The sequence below is a fragment of the Ursus arctos genome, unplaced genomic scaffold, assembly GCF_023065955.2.
Source record: "Ursus arctos isolate Adak ecotype North America unplaced genomic scaffold, UrsArc2.0 scaffold_17, whole genome shotgun sequence".
In the NCBI taxonomy this organism is placed as follows: Eukaryota; Metazoa; Chordata; class Mammalia; order Carnivora; family Ursidae; genus Ursus; species Ursus arctos.
In genome coordinates, this window is record NW_026622841.1 from 2,565,139 (window position 1) to 2,583,826 (window position 18,688).

The window sequence follows — 18,688 nt, forward strand, 5'->3', positions numbered from 1 at the left end:
TAAGCTGTGACAATCAGCGGCCAGTGTGACACTCCACCTAACAGAGGTGACCCGGCCCAAACCAGCTCACCCACTTCCCAGAAATTCTACTCCTGGCTGTCACGTCCACAACAAGGCCTGCGGCGTGGACCCCCACACCACCACGGCGAGTGCACGGACTTAAAACAGCCTGAATTCCTGACAAAGAAAAAGTCTTTTTCGCATGTCACGGGCCAGGTCCTGCCCAGGTGCTACCCTCTTAGCACATACGGCTCTCAGGCAGCCCGTATGGCGACCAGGGAGCACAGGACCCCGAACATCTAGGCACCACTATTTCCCCAGTTCAAATGCATGTGAAGCCATAAAATGCAGGGAAGTACAAACTGGATATAAAATTGGAAGAGTCCCCCACACTGACACCACCAACATCATATTCCAGCAGTTCAACTTCTCAGCTAAGTAATCAACTGAGCCACATCAAGGAAGACAATTCTTCTGTGTCCTAAGTGCTTAGGCATCCGTGTGCTTGGGCATCCAGACGGATAAAACCACACACCCGTTTCTCACAGTTAGCTGCTTTTCCCATTTGGGGTTTGGTTTTGTTGGTAACATCAGGCAGAGATATCTGGCTTAAAGTACTGCCTGAAAGTAAATGTTCTGGAGCAGAAGGTTTAATATCTTTGATGGCAGACCTAGTGACTCTTACTTTCAAAGTCTCCCGGGATGTGGTCGCCTCATCCAGGCGTTCCGTTACAACACAGACTACTGTGGCTTCCCAGAAACACCTGGGAATGAGCTCCAGATACAGCCCGCAATGCATTCTGCAAGGGCTTCTTGGCTCACCTCCATTAAGAGATGAGATAGCCCTCTAATCAAATAAAAATGTAAGTTAGCTTTAACGATGGATTTATGTGATCACCAAAACATACGTTCTTTTTAAGTCAACAACACAGAATAATGACCATTCAGATACACTGATGATATGCCGAGAAATCACAGGGTTGGTTGACTAAGATTTTCCTTTTTACAATCTTCATGACCCAATAATAATATCAGCTATAGTTTAGCATTTCAGCTACTACAGACTTCTTTAAGAGAGCTTACAAAGCATTTAGCCCAGTATAGACTACTTCGATATTATATTAAAAATAAAAGCATTAACGTTTTAGTCTGTGGCTCTTAACAGATCCTTACACAATGACATAAAAGTTTCTTCAGCCCATACACCTCAAACTAGACGTAATACTATAGGAATCAAAGACAATTATTTCTTAAAAACACTCTCCACCACTATCTGGGAATTACAGATTACTAAAAAGTGACCACAGAATTATACCTACCTATGGGTTTTCATGTGCTTTTTGCAATTTAGTGAGGTCTTAAATGTTTTCTGGCAATAGGGACACATATAGGGACGAAGGTCATTATGGATACCCATATGTCGCCGTAAGCTCCCACCAGTAGTGAAAGCTCCATTACATATCAGACACTTGAAAGATTTTAGTCCAGTGTGCGTTCGGACGTGTGCTTTGAGCACTCCTGCAGAAACAAAGCCTCTTCCACACTGAGAACATTTAAAAGGCTTTTCACCTGTATGTGATCTAAAAAGAATAAAAATTTTCATGAATAAGCTTCTTACAACTTTATAATGCTTTATACTCTAGAGTGCACTTGTACATTCTTTCACTTGAGCACCACTTTTTAAAGCTAAGCAGTGAGAAAGCCGAGATTCAGAGAGCTCGAGCGACTTGCCCGAGGCCACCCAGCTGGCACACAGCAGAGACAACGCTGTCTCGAGAGCCTGCGCCTACGTTCTAAACGTTTTCATGACATTTCACCATCTCTCAGGACTGAGCTTCTGCTTTCTTTTCACCGTTGCAGCACCGAGCATTAACCTAAATGCTGATCAACACGCCTGAAAAACTGCTCAAGTACGTAACTGTACCGCGACAGACCAAGTACTAGTTTGACGCGTCCTAGAAAGTGCAAATGCTGAAATATAAGAGGAATGCCAATAAAACTCAGCAACAATTTCTGGGCAAAATGTTTTGGTCGACACACTAAAGAATGAAGGTATCAGTCACCAAGAAATATTCTGGGGTCAAGTGCGACATTTTAAATACCCAAAGCTGACACTACTCTCCTTACTACTCCACGTCACCAGCTCACTAAATCACTGCATTTCCTCCACATTTCCATTTCCGAATCTGTTACCTTACCTGATGTGTTGTTTAAGGTGGCAAGATTTTTTATATGCACGATGACAGTAAAAACACTTGTACGGTCTATCTGCTTCGTTTACAAAATTATTATTAAAATAACTTTGAAAAAACTGGTTTCTTGGAATGGGCTGGATAAGACCTACAAACCAAAAGAAAATCAGGAATAATTCACTGTTAATACTACTAAAAAAGTTAAATGTCAAAAAGCAACTGCTTTCCCCCAAAGATGAAAATTTTGAGGAGTTAAAAGTATAGATCCCAGTGTTGCTGCTATATGCTATCTTAATCGTGTTAGAAAAAAAGCCCATTGGGAAACACAAAGTTAATGTAAGATATTTTCCAACATAAGGACTATCTGTACATTGCAGTCACTTCCTTTGGTTCTAGAGCCAATTTTTAATGGATTCCTACATTTGCTGGCACGGAATCTAAACTATATCCAAAATGAAGGTTAATCAGGACACTAAATCCCTTATTTGTTCAGTATAAAGACTGCACCCTAAGTATCATAATAAACTCAAAACACAAATGATTCTATCATGATCTTTTGTTCTAAGAACAAGTCAGCATTTTCATAGAAATTTTATTAAAGGGTTATCTGTGAATGGCAAAACTGCTAACTTCAGTATTTCAGGTTTGACATACTTTCAATAAAGGCAGAATCCCCTTAGATTGACCATGTAATAACATGTCTTGATCAAGCTCTTGAGTTAAATATGCGATTCAGGACAAACATACACCTGAGCCTTTTGAATTACTTCACATTCACCTGGCACATGAAGAGGAAAACTTCCGCTGTCAGTTCCCCCTGGGCGGCTCCTCCTTCCCCCAGGACAGCACGGCTGCCCGCCAGGATCTGGGCCCGGACCCCAAACTCCCTGCTCGCTTCACTGTGCCAGGCGCTTCCGTGTGAGGATTCTCGGCAGGTCCCTCTCAACACGCTGCGGTCCCAGCTTCCCCTGACACCCAGACTACGGCTCGATTCTTTGCCCTAAAACCTACTTCCCCCTCCCAACTCTCCTTGTCATACACGAGAAACACCCCTCCTCCCAGTCATACGGGGCCGGGTCTTCCAGAACTACTGAAAACTCCCTTCCCTGTCTCGTTAAGTCATTGGCCAGTCCTGGCAATCCTACTTCTCCAATGCCTTGTGAACCTGTTTCCCCGTTTCTTTTTTTTTTTTTTAATGATTTTTTATTATATTATGTTAGTCACCATACAGTACATCCCCGGTTTCAGATGTAAGGCTCGATGATTCATTAGTTGAGTATAACACCCAGTGCACCATGCAATACGTGCCATCCTTACTACCCATCACCGGCCTATCCCATTCCCCCACCCCCCTCCCCTCTGAGGCCCTCAGTTTGTTTCTCAGAGTCCATAGTCTCTCATGTTTCATTCCCCCTTCTGATTACCCCCCCTTTCTTTATCCCTTTCTTCCCCTACTGATCATTCTAGTTCTTATGTTCCATAGATGAGAGAAATCATATGATAGTTGTCTTTCTCTGCTTGACTTATTTCACTTAGCATTATTGTTTCCCCGTTTCTATTCTGCTGCCACGAATCTCAAACAACGGAGAAAATGATGACAAAGTCAGAGGGAACTCAGTAGCTCGGCTAAGCCACGTCACTCCTACATCAGATTGCGTCAGAAGCCCATTTACTTTTCAAAGAGAACTCAGAACCCTCCTTGTGGTCTGTGTTCAACCACAGCACAAACCCTCACACTGCATTTTCACAAGCGGAGCCAAATCAGGGCCATTCAGAGACTTCCTCTCTCCACAGCTCCAGCACTGTTCTACGCTCCCCGGGCTTTTTCCTAGCAACTCCGCTCCCACTCAAAACGAACAGCTTGAGTCTCCTTTCCCGGGACCCTCATACTGAATCTGATGGAGACAAACACCATGACGATGCTAGCCTCCAAAGAGTTTGTTCCTGAAGTAAGCAATGTGCTCACATGCCTTCAGTGGCTTCCTGTCAAGGACTCCATTACCACGACCGCTCAGCTTGGCATTCCAACACTGGCTAGTGTCCATCTCCACCTACCACCCACCCTTTATCTTGTCCCTCTAGATCCCTATGCTCTCGCTATTTTCTGAGCAAACCCAGCACTTGTCACTGTTCCTTCTCCCAACTCTTTTCCCCACTCCACTGGCTATAGCTTGAATACGGGACCTGTCCCAGGGACACAGCCTTGAGCCCACGACACCTGCCAAGGAGGACAGGTAATATGACACAATAAATTAGGTGAACAGAACAGAAAGCAGATGTGAATATTCTCCAAAAAGGTAAGTGAGAAGAGGAACTTTGCAGGTCACGACTCAGCTTAGGAATTCGTGACATTCAAGTGCTTACACAGGAAGTCTCTTGGGGCAAGCATAATAGCAAATCTCAGGCACAATTATTTGGGATTTTATGCAAATAGGCTCAATAACTATTAGCATAAAAGTACCACTTCATTAAAATCATAAACTCCAAATAAATAGTATCTGACAATCCATTTTCTTGTTCCTTGTTGAACTTAATAGAATGGTTTTTCTTTTTTAAAGATTTATTTATTTATTTTAGAGAGAGCAAGCGAGAGAGCGGGAGGGGCAGAGGAAGAGAGAGAATTTCACGCAGACTCCACAGAGCATGGAGCTGGATGCCGGAATCTGACCGAGAGCCCTCACACTGGCTGTCTGCACAGGGCCTCCCAGCTCCCAGCCCTTCTGAGAGCCACTCTGCGCGACAGGCCTAGTCTACACAGGCTCCCCGCTCAGCCACCTACCTCTGCAGCAACCCCCAAGCATGTAAGTCTTTCTCCTGTTGCTTCTGGAACCTACGTTCTCCATCATAAACAACTTCACAGAATGTCCAGTTCATCATTTCTTTTCTATAACAGTGGGTCTACGGTCAACAGCCAGTCCCTTGAAGCTGGCACTCTGACTTCTAGTGACTGCTTCTGCTCTGAGTTGAGGAGCCCTAGCCTTGCGCTCTGGCCTGGCTTGGGTCTCTCAATCTGCCCATCCTGCCTGCAGCTCCATGAGCCGGGGCCCTGTTTCCAACTCTCATGCAGCCTACAAACGCCCCTTCTCAAATAATTAGGAAGCACATAAAAAGAAAAAAGAACCTGCTCTCAGAGATAATCATAATTAACAGTTGTGTATATTCTAACAAGAGTGTGTTATAGACAAACACAAGTGGGATCAAGCATACGCCTGTTGTGGTTATACTTCATATATATACATTTACTGTCTTTCCAAGTCAGTTACATGGGACATCATCTTCAGTATCCTTCTGATGTCTGTAAGGTATTCCACTGGACCAATGCATCCCGTTCACTTTACAGAGTTCTGAGGAATATTTCTAGCGCTTCTAACTGTACATACTGCCACAATGCTGCAACAAACAATCGAGTCTACACACTGTTTGCCTCAGTGACTTCCCCCCTAGCCACGGAACTACAAGCTTTAGGGTGGTGTCCAGGCGTATATGTTTAGAAACAGACCCCTAAATGATTCTGAGTCCTTCACAAGTGGGTGTCGGGGGGCAGAGATCCCCTATGTTGAGCTATTAAGGCAGTAAAATAATAGACCTCATTTTTCAGATGTTTTTTCACTTCTAGTAATTTTACAAACACAAAGTTCTGTTACACAGGCTAATTACAAGGTCTCAATCTTTGAAGAAAAAAATGAAGGGTGAACCAAACATATATAAATGTCCTACGGTCTTAGTGATAATATGTCATTTCTACTAGACATGCAAATATGTCTATATGTCATATATAGATACATATATCAGTCCATATATATATAAATATATACATGTATTATTTTAAGGAAACTACTAATCTCAAAGAAAGGCATGAATAAATTCTAGTTGATTAATTTTGTGTCTCAAAAACAAACTGGAGGGGCGCCTGGGTAGCGCAGTCGTTAAAGCGTCTGCCTTCGGCTCAGGGCGTGATCCCGGCGTACCGGGATCGAGTCCCACATCAGGCTCCTCCGTTGTGAGCCTGCTTCTTCCTCTCCCACTCCCCCTGCTGTGTTCCCTCTCTCGCTGGCTGTCTCTGTCAAATAAATAAATAAAATCTTTAAAAAAAAAAAAAAAAAAACTGGAAATGTCCTTAAAACTTCCTAAAATTCCGGGGCAACTGGGTGGCTCAGTTGGTTAATTCTGACTCCTGGTTTTGGCTCAGGTCAATTATCTCGGGGTCCTGAGACCAAGCCCCGCATCAGGCTCTGCACTTAGCATGGAATCTGCTTGAGATTCTCTCTCCCCACCCCGACCCTCCCCTACTTGCTCTCTAAATAAATAAATAAAATCTTAAAAAAAAAAACTGTCTAAATTCCTTCTATGATAACAGAGGAGAAAGCTTTATCTTGTTATAGTGTTTGGGGAAAATATATTTAAGTCTTAGAAGAGCTTTCACATATTGTAATAGTAAGAAAATGCAAATACAACAAAATAAACTGATGACAAACATTTACCCACATTACGTATCATACATAACATAGAAAATAAATTTAGTATGTGAAGTTAGACAAATGTGTTAAAAAACGATAAATGCTCTAATATCGATATAATTAAAATATGAATATAAACTTGGAAGATCAATCACTACAGCCCTGAGGTTTAAAATAATAGATAACCAAAGGCTGGCTCACTTTCAGAGAAAAGATATTTCAAGTATCTATGCTACACAAAACGAAAAAATGGTGATACCACACAAACACACACGGTCCTATATACGGAAAACAGCGGCTTCTAAAAATATGTATGTATCAATCTGTGATTTGAAAACTGAGAAGCAACCACATATCAGAATCTCTTTTCCTATGTCTTATCTCCCCCAGTTTTACTGAGAAATCACTGGCACACACGACTGTGGAAGTTTAAGAGGTACAGCAGGATGGTCTGATTTACATCCACTGACACGGTTACCACAGCAGACTCCGCTAACACCGTCCTCCCATAAAGATACAATTAAAGGAAAAGAAAGAAGAAAAAAAGAAAAAAACATTCTCCTTGTGACGAGAACTCTCAGGGCTGACTCTTCGCAGTTCTCCTGGACATCACACAGCTGAGTCGCCGTGGAGCATGTCCCAACCCTAATGCTTATTTATCTTACAACAGGAAGTTTGTACCTTTGGACCCCCTTCCTCCAATCTCCCTCACCTTCCTCCCTCCTTCTCCCCTCTTCTGGTGACCACAAACTTGAGCTCTTGTTCTATGAGTTTCTTTTTTTTCTTCTTTTTAGATCCCACATAGAAGTGAGATCATACAGTATTTGTCTTTCTGCCTGACTTGTTACACTTAGCAAAATGCTTTCAAGGTCCATCCAGGTTGCTGCAAATGGTAGGATTTCCTCATTTTTTATGGATGAATAATATTCCAAAATTTCTTTACCCACTCATTCACTGATAGACACTTAGGTTGTTTTCATCTCATGGCTACTGTAAACAATTCTGCTATGAATATAGGGATGTGGTTATCTTACTGAGTTAGTGTTTTCATTTCCTTTGGATATATCCCACAAGTGGAATTGCTGGATCACATGGTAGTTCTAGTTTTAATTTTTTGAGGAGCCTCTACACTATTTTCCAATGCAGTTATACCTACTAACAATCCCACCGATGGTGCACAAGGTTTGCCTTTTCTCCACACGCACATCAACATGCATCATCTCATCTTTTTGATAATGGCCATTCCAATAGCTGTGAGGTGCCACCTCACCGTGGTTCTAATTTGCATTCCCTACTGACCAGAGATGTTGAGCATCTTTTCATATACCCATCAGCCTTTTGACAATCTTCTTTGGAGAAAAGTCTACTCAGGTAGTTTACCCAGTTTTAAATTTTTTTTAATTTATTTATTTATTGGTTTTGGGTGGTTATTTTTTTTTCTTTTTGCCATTGAGTTGTATGAGTCCTTTATGTATTTTGGATATTAACACTTTTATCAGATACATTGATTGCAAATGTTTTTTCCCATTCCATAGGCTGTCTTTCCACTTTATTGATGGTTTCTGTTGCTATGCGCAAACTTTTTAGTTTGATGTAGTCCCACTTATTTTTTTGTTTTGTTGCTTGTGCTTTAGGTGTCATATCCAAAAGATCATTACAAGACCCATGTCAAGGAGTTTTGTTCCCATGTTTTCTTCTGGAACTTTTCTCCCTTTGAGTGTTCTTGGCTCCCTTGTCAAATATTAGTTAACCATATATGTTTGGGTTTATGTCTGGGCTCTCAATTTTATTCCATTGTTCTCTTTGTTTTTACACCAGGAACACACTGCATCAATGACGACAGCTTTACAGTACAGCTTGAAATCAGGAACCGTGACGACTCCTGCTTTGTTCTTCTTTCTTATGATTTCCATGGCTATTCAGATTCTTTATGGTTCCATATCAATTTTAGGAGTGCTTTTTCTACTTCTGTAAAAAACACCATTGGAATCTTGATAGGATTGCACTGAATCCATAGATGGCTTTGACAGTATTGACATCTTAACAATGTTAATTCTTCCAGTCCATGAACATGGGATACTTTACCATTTATTTGTGTCTTCTTCAACTTCTTTCATCAGTGTCTTTTAGTTTTCAGGTACAGATTTTTTACCTCCTTGGTTAAATTTATTCCCAAATATTTTACTGTTTTAGATGCTACTACTCTAGTTAGGACTTCCAGCATTACATTGAATAGGAGTGGTGAGAATGGGCACCCTTGTCTTGTTTTGATCTTAGAGGAAAAGCCTTTACCCTTTCACCATCGAGTATATTGTTAGCAGTAGTCTTGTCAAAGATGGCCTTTATTATGATGAGATATATTCCTTCTTTGCCTAATTTGTTAACATTTTTTATCATGAATGGATGTCGAATTTTGTCAGATGCTTTCTCTGCATCTATTGGGATCATATGATTTTTTCCTTTCATTCCGTTAATGTAACATATCACATTGATTGATTTGCATATGCTGAGCCATCCTTGCATCCCTGTGATAAATTCCTACCTAATCATGGTGAATGATCCCTTTAATGTGCTGCTGAATTTGGTTAAGCAGTATTTTATAGAGAATTTTTGCATTTATGTTCATCAGGGATATTGGCCTGTAGTTTCCTGTTCTAGTAGTGTCCTTTTCTGGTTTTGGTATGACGATAATGCTGGCCTGGTAAAATGGGTTTGGCAATGTTCCTTCCTCCTTGAATTTTTTGGAAGTGCTTGAGAAAGGCTGATGTTAATTCTTCTTTAATGTTTGGTAAAATTCACTAGTGAATCCAGCTTATCCTGGGCTTTTCTATGTTGGGAGACTTTTGATTATTATGAATTTGCTAAGACTTTTTTTTGCGGCCTAACATATGGTCTAATCTAGAAGATGTCTGATGTGGACTTGAGAAGAATATGTATTCTGCTATTGTTAGTCAGAATGTTCTGTATACGCCTGTTAGGTCCCTTTGGTTCATAGTATTGTTCAAGTCTGCTGCTGTTTCCTTATCGATTCTCTATCTGAACAATCTGTTCATTGTTGAGAGTGGAGGATTAGAGTCCTCAATGATTACTGTGTTACTGTTTATTTCTCCTTTTAGCTGCTAGTTTCTGCTTTATATATTTAGGTACTCCCATGTTGGGTGCACAAATATTTACCATTGTTATATCTTCTTGATGTACTGACCCGTTTATCGTTATGTAACAACCTCTTTGTCTTTTTTTTCCACCATTTCTACTTTAAAGTCTATTTTGTCTAAAAAAATAAATAATAATAAATAATAAATACATAAATACATAAAGTCTATTTTGTCTGATGCAAGTATAACTACCCCTGCCTTTTTTTGGTTACCATCTGCTTGAAATGTCTTTTTCTATCCCTTCACTCTCAGACTATGTGTATCTTTTCAAAGCTAACGTGAGCCTCTTACAGGCAGCATATCACTGAGTCTTGTTTTGCTATACACTCAGCCATTCTATGTCCTTTAATTTGAGGATTTAATCCATTTACATTTAAAGTAATTATTGATAAGTAAGAACTTACTAATGCCGTTTTATTAATTGTTTTCTGGATCCAATGTTCCTTGTTTCTTATTCTGCTGTCTTTTTTGTGCTTTGATGCCTTTTGGTATCAGTATGTTTTAATTTCTTTATCATGCTCTTTTGTGTAATCACTATAGGATTTTTCCTTGTGGTTACCATGAGGCTTACAAAGACTACCTTAAACTTATAACACCTTATTTTAAATGGATAATAACTTCAATAGAATTCATAAATTTTACACTTTTACTTCTCCTCCCTCTCACATTTTAGGTTATTGCTGTTACAATTTATATGTTTTTTATACTATGTAACAACAGATTACTGTAGTTATAGTTATTTTTACTATCTTCCCTTTTTTTAAACTTTTAAATGAGAATTGTAAGTCAAGTGAACCACTGTTACCATATTGCAGAATCTAACTATGATTGCATATTTACCATTACCAATGAGATTTATGTTATTTTTTTATGTTTTTATGGTATTAATTATTGTTCTTTTACTTCCACTCAAAGAAATCCTTCAGTATTTCTTATAAGAAGATCCAGTGATATTAAAGTCTCTCAGCTTTTTATGATGGTAATCATGAACTTCCTCTGAATATTATGATCAGCTTGACTCCAATACCTCCCCAGTCTGCACATAGTTGTATTTAAAATTTAGCTCTTGAATTAGAAGAGAAAACATTTAGAGTATAAGACAGAACGTCTAGTGAAATACAATCCGTAACATGCAATAAATTTCACAATATTCAAGTTCAGTAAAAACTGCTGCTGCTTCATACCAAGACACAATGACTACTTGAAAATCATGGTGTGCTCTTCCACACTGCTGTGCCTGGGCATGCAATGGTAATGGGTGTGCGGAGGAAGTGAATTTTACTGAACACAACTCTGGCCTAGAAGTCAGAAGATCCAAATTCTAGTTCTACCATGAGTACAAACTGGTTGTATATGCTAAAAGCAACATTGTAACTCTTTCTAGATCTTAGTATTTTCATCTGTACAAATGAGGAATACAGAGAGGTTTTGGAATGACTATTTTTAAGTTCCTATACAGCTCTAAAAGTTTTTATGACCATATGGTACTATACCACCAACAGCGCTTCCTTCATATGCAGACTAAATGACTTGGTACGGTCGTTTTAATGCCTTCTAATACTTTTCTAAGTGACAGTCTAAGTCTAAATGACATATTGTGTTTTAAGTAACTAGGCTGAACTAGAACAGCTCATCTCCCAATGAAGTCAAATAACTGTAACTAATCTATGCTAAAACTCTGTCACTTTTTATCAAAATCTGTCCCCCAAAGGTTATCAAAGTCACGTCTTTTCTAGAGAGCCCCAAGGATCTCAGAGTCTGAAAGCAGAGACAGACACAAATATAAACTTAATAATAATGAAGTTAAGCATGAAAATAAATATTTACAATATTTTACATTTTACAATGTGAAGCCACTGTATGAATCATTTCCCTCATGTATCTCATTCAGCCCAGACCAAAGGAGAATTCTGCTTATTAGTCCAAGTTTTGATTCACAAGCATCTATGAAACCAAAAAGTAAAATGTACCCTATTTAACCTTAGAAAACGTCTGGAGTATTAGGACTGTAGTTTAATTCAACTAAGGCTTTACAAACTTCAAGTCAAGAAACCCACAGGTATTTAATTTGATTAATGGCAACCTGAAAAAACTGGTAACTTGAAGGTAACTCTCAAGCATGAAGGATAATTCTAGGGCCACTAAATAAATGTCGAGTTTGCCCTGACTTTAAGGGATTTTTCTGCATTTCAGGTATAGCACAAACCACTGAGAACCTACACATTAAAGATTAAATACACATGAAGTAAAACTGGTCTGTTGCTTTGCTTTGTGAGCGACCAAAAGCGGACAAGGACATCCCAGTATTCTAACCTCCCATGCGAGCTTAGATGAGTTTCTAGGCTTTGAACTACTAATGCCCTAAGAATCATAGCTCCTCGGAAGCCTAGAACTCAGACATAAAATCATCAGAGAACAATACTTTGGGGAGGATGACTCCAACTTGTCTGTTTTGGAGTTTTCCACTTCTTCTACAATCGATTATGATAAGTACATTATTCTAGAAAAGGTCTGTTTCGTCTAAATTTTCAAATGTGTTAGCTGTTTGAACTATAGCTGACACATTTAGTTACGTTCTATTATGCTTTCACTAAACCAAAATCAAAGACTGTGTCCTGTACAATATCTACTTTTGAAAATTTCAAGTTTTTCTATATCCTAGGACCTGATCAACTTTCTATTTCATGTATATTTAAAAAGAGTATGTATTAGAGAGTAAAAGATTCTAAAAAGCTATAAAATATCCCTTGTTACATGTGTACTTCAAATTTTCTTTAGTTTCACTCTTTAGTTAAATCGACCTAATTGAGGATCTTTCACTATACTTCAGAATTCGAATATTTCTCTTTACTTCTAATTGTTCTTGGTTTATATATCTGATGCTATGCTCCTAAATAAAGATTCATAATTGTCGATCATCTTATTAGCAGAGTATAATTAATTTAATCTAAAGTATCCCCTTTATACAACATTTAACCTTTGTTTATATTCAGTTATACATGGTGTTAATTTTGTTCATAGACTGGATTATCTTGCCTAAGACATAATGAACTACAGGAACTGCACAAAAGTAAAAGTTTTAGCACAGAATTTAATGAAGTTTCTTTAATTTTGTTTAGCACTTACAAAAATCATTTTTCCGAAGATTCTCATATGCCATGTTTTCTTTTTAGTTAGTTAACAAAATCATACTTTACTTGGATCATAATAACACTGAGCCTAAAAAAAAAACCTTAAAAGCTGGCAATTTTTCTTTTCAGTCCAAAGATTAAAGCAGCCATACAATAATCTGTTACATACTATGTAGGGATCTTAATATAAAAATAACAAAAGGCATTGCGTATTACACATAAAGAACACTTGACCACTTTGCTAGTTCCATTGAGGCAGGAATCTTTCTTCAGTAAGAACTTACATACTAATACCTTCACTTGTACACATCATTTCTTCCTTAACCAAGAACACAATCTGAGCAGTAGTTTAGACAGAACTAGGATCTTCATTTTGACTGTGGAACATACTAGGCCATAAAGCAAAAATGCCGAACAAAAACCTCATCAACACCATGCTTAAAAGCATGTAGACCGAGATATTTATGTAATCCTCGCACGGCACAAAGGGGAAGAGAACCTTACCTACGTCAGTTATGAGAATCGGCTCTTGCAGAGGAATATCGGGGACCGGAGCGCTGGCCTTGCCGACTCGCACCTTTGCAGGTTTGCGCTGCTGCCTCATCTTTCTTAGCTCCGTGTGCTTAAAGTGAGAAGCAATGTGAGTCTTCCTATGGCCTGAGGTGCGAAACTTTTTGTCACAGTGAGGACAAGCAAAAGGTCTGACCCCTAATAAAAATAAAAGTACACTGTAGAATTATTTCAAGAAAATACATCTCGACAACTAACACCAACATAAAATTCTAGTACGTTAACACTGATTTAACAGTCATCGCTTCAGGCTTGTAATTTCAGGGACATTATAAATTAGAGTTATTTTCCTTTGTTTGCATACAGTGCATATTCAGATGTATTAAGAGCATTTTAAGTAAAAAAGAACATTTGTTAACTCTGCATTGTAAAATATTTAAACCTTACGATATTCGAATATTCAGTCTTCGAGAATACTAGAGTGCGTGAGACTGCGTTCTCCCACATCACCGTCTGTAAAATGGAATAACAGCGCCTGCCCCCAGGCTGACTGCAGTGCCCAAACACGCTCAAGGCAAAGCAGCACTTAGCAGCTCTGAGCGTGCAGCAAACAAGCAGGACTCAATGCTGCTGCTCATGACGACAACAGTAATAATCTCCTCTTGGCCACTCTCCACTCTCAATTCGCTTTCCTGAAGGATACTTCCTTCACTTATGGTTTCATTGGTAAATGAAACTGGAGATTCCTAAGAACTTAGGGCACATAACAAAACTGATGCATTTTAGCCTTTTCAAATCCTCACCCACATGGTCAGCTCTGCCCAGGAACCCCAGGTTCGTGGGGAAGTACTGCTAATGGGCATGGAGTTTCTTCTGGGAGGGAAGGGGGATAAAAATGATGAAAATAGATAGTTGTGTGGGTTGCACAATTCACTTTAAATCTTATGATCTGTGAATTATATCTCAATAAAACTATTATAAACAAAATTACTGCCTAAACATGAATATTTTCATGCCTTAATACTGATTACAAAACACCCGAAAGGTAGAGTAGGTGTTAGGCTTTCCCTCGCTGCCCAAGGCCCCAGGACAAATGCCCCCCAAGGCGTCTCCTCCACAGAAAGGCCCACCTCCTCTACATCCAGCCGCGGTCGCCCACAAGCACCCCTCTCGTGGCTCTGCCCCGTACGTTCAACCCCAGGTGGTTCTGCTTAATGCTTCCCTCATGAAGCCCTCAGCTCCCTGAGAATCAACGTCCCATGGGCTCTCTTCACCAGTATGCACCCCGAGCTGAGCCTCTAGGGGGTAATCGTAAGTACTTATTAAAGAACGGAACCCGAGCCCTCGAAGTGCTCAGCGACTCTCCGCAGACCACGGTGACCCCGTGACCCCGGAGAAGCCCCGTGGCACCTGTGTGCAGCCGGATGTGTACTTTGAGGCTCCCCGAGGTGGAAAAGCTCTTCATGCAGTACTGGCACTTGAACGCCTTGATGCCCGTGTGTGTTTTGATGTGAGCGGTCAGGGTGCTCTTCACAGCAAAGGCCCGGAAACACTGTGGACACTTGAAGGGCTTCTCGTGGGTGTGAATGCGGATGTGGCGCACCAGGTCGCTAGGCTTCCGGAACTCCTTGGTGCAGTAGGGACACACGTGCCACCGAACGCCATTCTCCTCACGGATTGAACCTGCAGCCAAATGAAACCCAGCAACAGCCCAGCTATGATACCAAATATTAACACCCTTGAATGTCTTCCTAGGGTTGGATTAAAACAACACAGCATACGTATGAAAAGCTATACACTTTTTGCCAGAGCAGAAGAGAGATGATCGATTATGAAGAAAGTTGAAATTTCCATGATCACTGAACTTACTGAAGACTATGATTTAATCTTGCAGAAAATCTGACAGTCCCATGAGAACACAAACCACAGCCTTTGAGAGGTAAGAATGCTAACTGGACGGGTGATACAAATCAACAGCTGGTGACATAAACTCAGTCCACCGTAAATGTGAGTAAGAGCAGATTGAGCAAATGACTCCAAAATTAACTCAAAGAATATGAAGAGAAGGAAAGAAGTTGGAATAAGCATTGTTTGAATCTATCTGATGTCATGAATAAAAATAATACACATGCAAATAATTAGGAGATGGTGATTTTTTGTGCTGTAAAAGGCACTCATAAACAGTTACGACAAAGAAACAGTATGCATGGCATACACTCATTCGTGATCAAATATAAAAGATTCTTTTGTAACTTTATTATTACTCAACTTTCAATCAGGTTTAAAACTATTCCTATCAAACTCCAAATGGATGAAAGACCTCGATGTGAGACAGGAATCCATCAGAATCCTAGAGGAGAACATAGGCAACAACCTCTATGACATCGGCCAAAGCAACCTTTTTAATGACACATCTCCAAAGGCAAGAGAAACAAAAGATAAAATGAACTTGTGGGACTTCATCAAGATAAAAAGCTTCTGCACAGCCAAGGAAACAGTCAAAAAAACTAAGAGGCAGCCCACGGAATGGGAGAATATATTTGCAAATGATGCTACAGATAAAAGACTGGTATCCAAGATCTACAAAGAACTTCTCAAACTCAATACGCGAGAAACAAATAAACAAATCATAAAATGGGCAGAAGATATGAACAGACACTTTTCCAATGATGACATACAAATGGCCAACAGACACATGAAAAAATGTTCAAAATCATTAGTCATCAGGGAAATTCAAATCAAAACCACACTAAGATACCACCTTACGCCAGTTAGAATGGCAAAAATTAACAAGGCAGGAAACAGCAATTGCTGGAGAGGATGTGGAGAAAGGGGATCCCTCCTACATTGTTGGTGGGAATGCAGGTTGGTGCAGCCACTCTGGAAGACAGTGTGGAGGTCCCTTAAAAAGTTAAAAATTGAGCTACCCTATGACCCAGCCATTGCAATACTGGGTATTTACCCCAAAGATACAGACGTAGTGAAGAGAAGGGCCATATGCACCCCAATGTTCATAGCAGCATTGTTCACAATAGCTAATTCGTGGAAGGAACCGAGATGCCCTTCAACAAATGACTGGATTAAGAAGCTGTGGTCCATATATACAATGGAATATTACTCAGCTATCAGAAAGAACGAGTTCTCAACATTTGCTGCAACATGGACGGCACTGGAGGAGATAATGCTGAGTGAAATAAGTCAAGCAGAGAAAGACAATTATCATATGATTTCTCTCATCTATGGAACATAAGAACTAGGAAGATCGGTAGGGGAAGAAAGGGATAAAGAAAGGGGGGATAGTCAGAAGGGGAATGAAGCATGAGAGACTATGGACTCTGGGAAACAAACTGAGGGCTTCAGAGGGGAGGGGGGTGGGGGAATGGGATAGGCTGATGACGGGTAGTAAGGAGGGCACGTATTGCATGGTGCACTGGGTGTTATACGCAACTAATGAATCATCGAACTTTGCATCAGAAACCAGGGATGTACTGTATGGTAACTAACATAATATAATAAAAAAACATAAAAAAAAAAACCTATTCCTATCAGAAGAAAAATCACAAGCAGAATTTATGGAAATATAACAAATGATTTCTAAATTATAAAAATTTTAAAAACAAAATTCAGCAGGATCACTTTTTATCTTTCATAATTTTTTATTAGATTTACTCATCTGAAATTAAATAGACATCTACGACGAAGTAAAGAACCCACCTGAAATTACACAGATTTTGGCCAAGTTAATGAAATTAACTTGTTAACTTGTTAACTGTTTATTTAACTGTGTCTGTACAGACATAGCTTTATTAGGGGAAAATCTTATGTGTGCTTCTCTTTGTTATCAGTAAATGCAAGGAATTCTCCTTATGTTAAGTGAATCTATAAGGAAAGAAAATGTATTTTTCTGAATACAATGCTCTTTGCAAGACTAATTAACACAGGAAATGAAGTGAGGTAAACAATTAAAAAAAGAACATTTTTTTAAAAACAGTGCCACAATGGAAACCAGGACAAACCACAGGAAAAGAGCAGGAAGTAAGAAACGTGGCTTTAAAAAGGAGAGAAAGACATTTATTTTATGGTGATATTTTTTATATTACAGAACTCTGAAATTAAAGACTGTTTAATACCAACAAATAAAAATTAAGTCATAAAAGTGCAGTAATTTCCTAATGGTCTTATGACAAATCAGAAAAGGAAGGTATAAAAAGGTGGGAGAACTAGAGTACCTATCAGCTAAACATGGGAAATCCCCACCCCGTCAGGTTTTTTCTGGGCAAAAATGAAAACTTTTATCTTTAATTACCTACGATGACATAACATAAAACTGTCACCAGGTTCTAATTATTTCTGGGAATTGCATGGAACGGAAATTACAGACTAGCAGCCCTGCAGATGTCTCCAAATGTGGCCTGCGTATGTTTTGTTTGGCCCACGCACTATTAGAAAAAAAGTTAAATCCAGATTTTCAACCCTTTGACAAACTGAAAGACCTGGAAAACCAGATTCGCATTCCCACATGGCAACTGCCCCTGGTGCTGGGCAACTGCCTTTCTCTTCCAACACATGAATAAATGTAAAAGGAAAACATGCATTAGAATCATCTTCAAGATGAAAAGGCAATTACTAAAAATTTAACATCTAGTCTTTTTAAAAAATTGTCTAAAGACAGGAGGAGCTGAATAAACATATCTCAATACAACATTTGACTTAATAGGAAAATAGTAAAAACAATCCTATCACAGTCTGGAAAAAGTCCACTATCACGGCCATGAATTTATTGTGTTATAGTGATACAAGCCAATGAAATTAGATAAGGTACAGAAATATACAGTATAAACTATAAAGAAAAAGGTAAAATCATTATTTATAAATGATATGATTATATGCCTTAAAAAAAACTAAAACCAAGAAATAGGTCCGCATTTTAATACCTGGAAATCAACATCATTCATATTTAACAAAATCCAGGTGAAAATTTTAAACTACCACTAAAATATGAAAAAAATATAAAGAAAAGATCTGAATAAATGGAAATACACACCCCATTCTTTGGTACGAAGACTAGAAGTTATAAAGACATCAATTCTCACTGGTTAAATCACTTATATGCAAATAGCAATAGGATTTTTTAATAACTAGAGCTCTGGAACTTTAGCAGACAATTGTAAAGTACACATGAAAAAGTAAGTATGTGACAATCGCCAAAAACACACTTTGAAAACGGTGTACTGGGGAGGACT

At 39.1% G+C, this 18,688-nt stretch overlaps 1 protein-coding gene across 6 annotated transcripts in view; it reads right to left on the reverse strand.

Moving 5' to 3' along the window:
• Window positions 1-18,688, reverse strand: part of ZNF236 (zinc finger protein 236) — a 106,531-nt gene that overhangs the window by 43,773 nt on the left and 44,070 nt on the right. For 5 of the 6 annotated variants that reach the window (XM_048218519.2, XM_026496498.4, XM_044383099.3 and 2 more), the window contains 4 exons: window positions 14,856-15,128; window positions 13,440-13,643; window positions 2,199-2,340; window positions 1,320-1,580 (listed from right to left, as the gene is read on the reverse strand). In XM_048218519.2, coding sequence (XP_048074476.1) covers window positions 1,320-1,580; window positions 2,199-2,340; window positions 13,440-13,643; window positions 14,856-15,128 — 880 coding nt within the window. The remainder of the gene's footprint in view (window positions 1-1,319; window positions 1,581-2,198; window positions 2,341-13,439; window positions 13,644-14,855; window positions 15,129-18,688) is intronic. The other variant, XM_048218521.2, reaches the window with a different exon arrangement.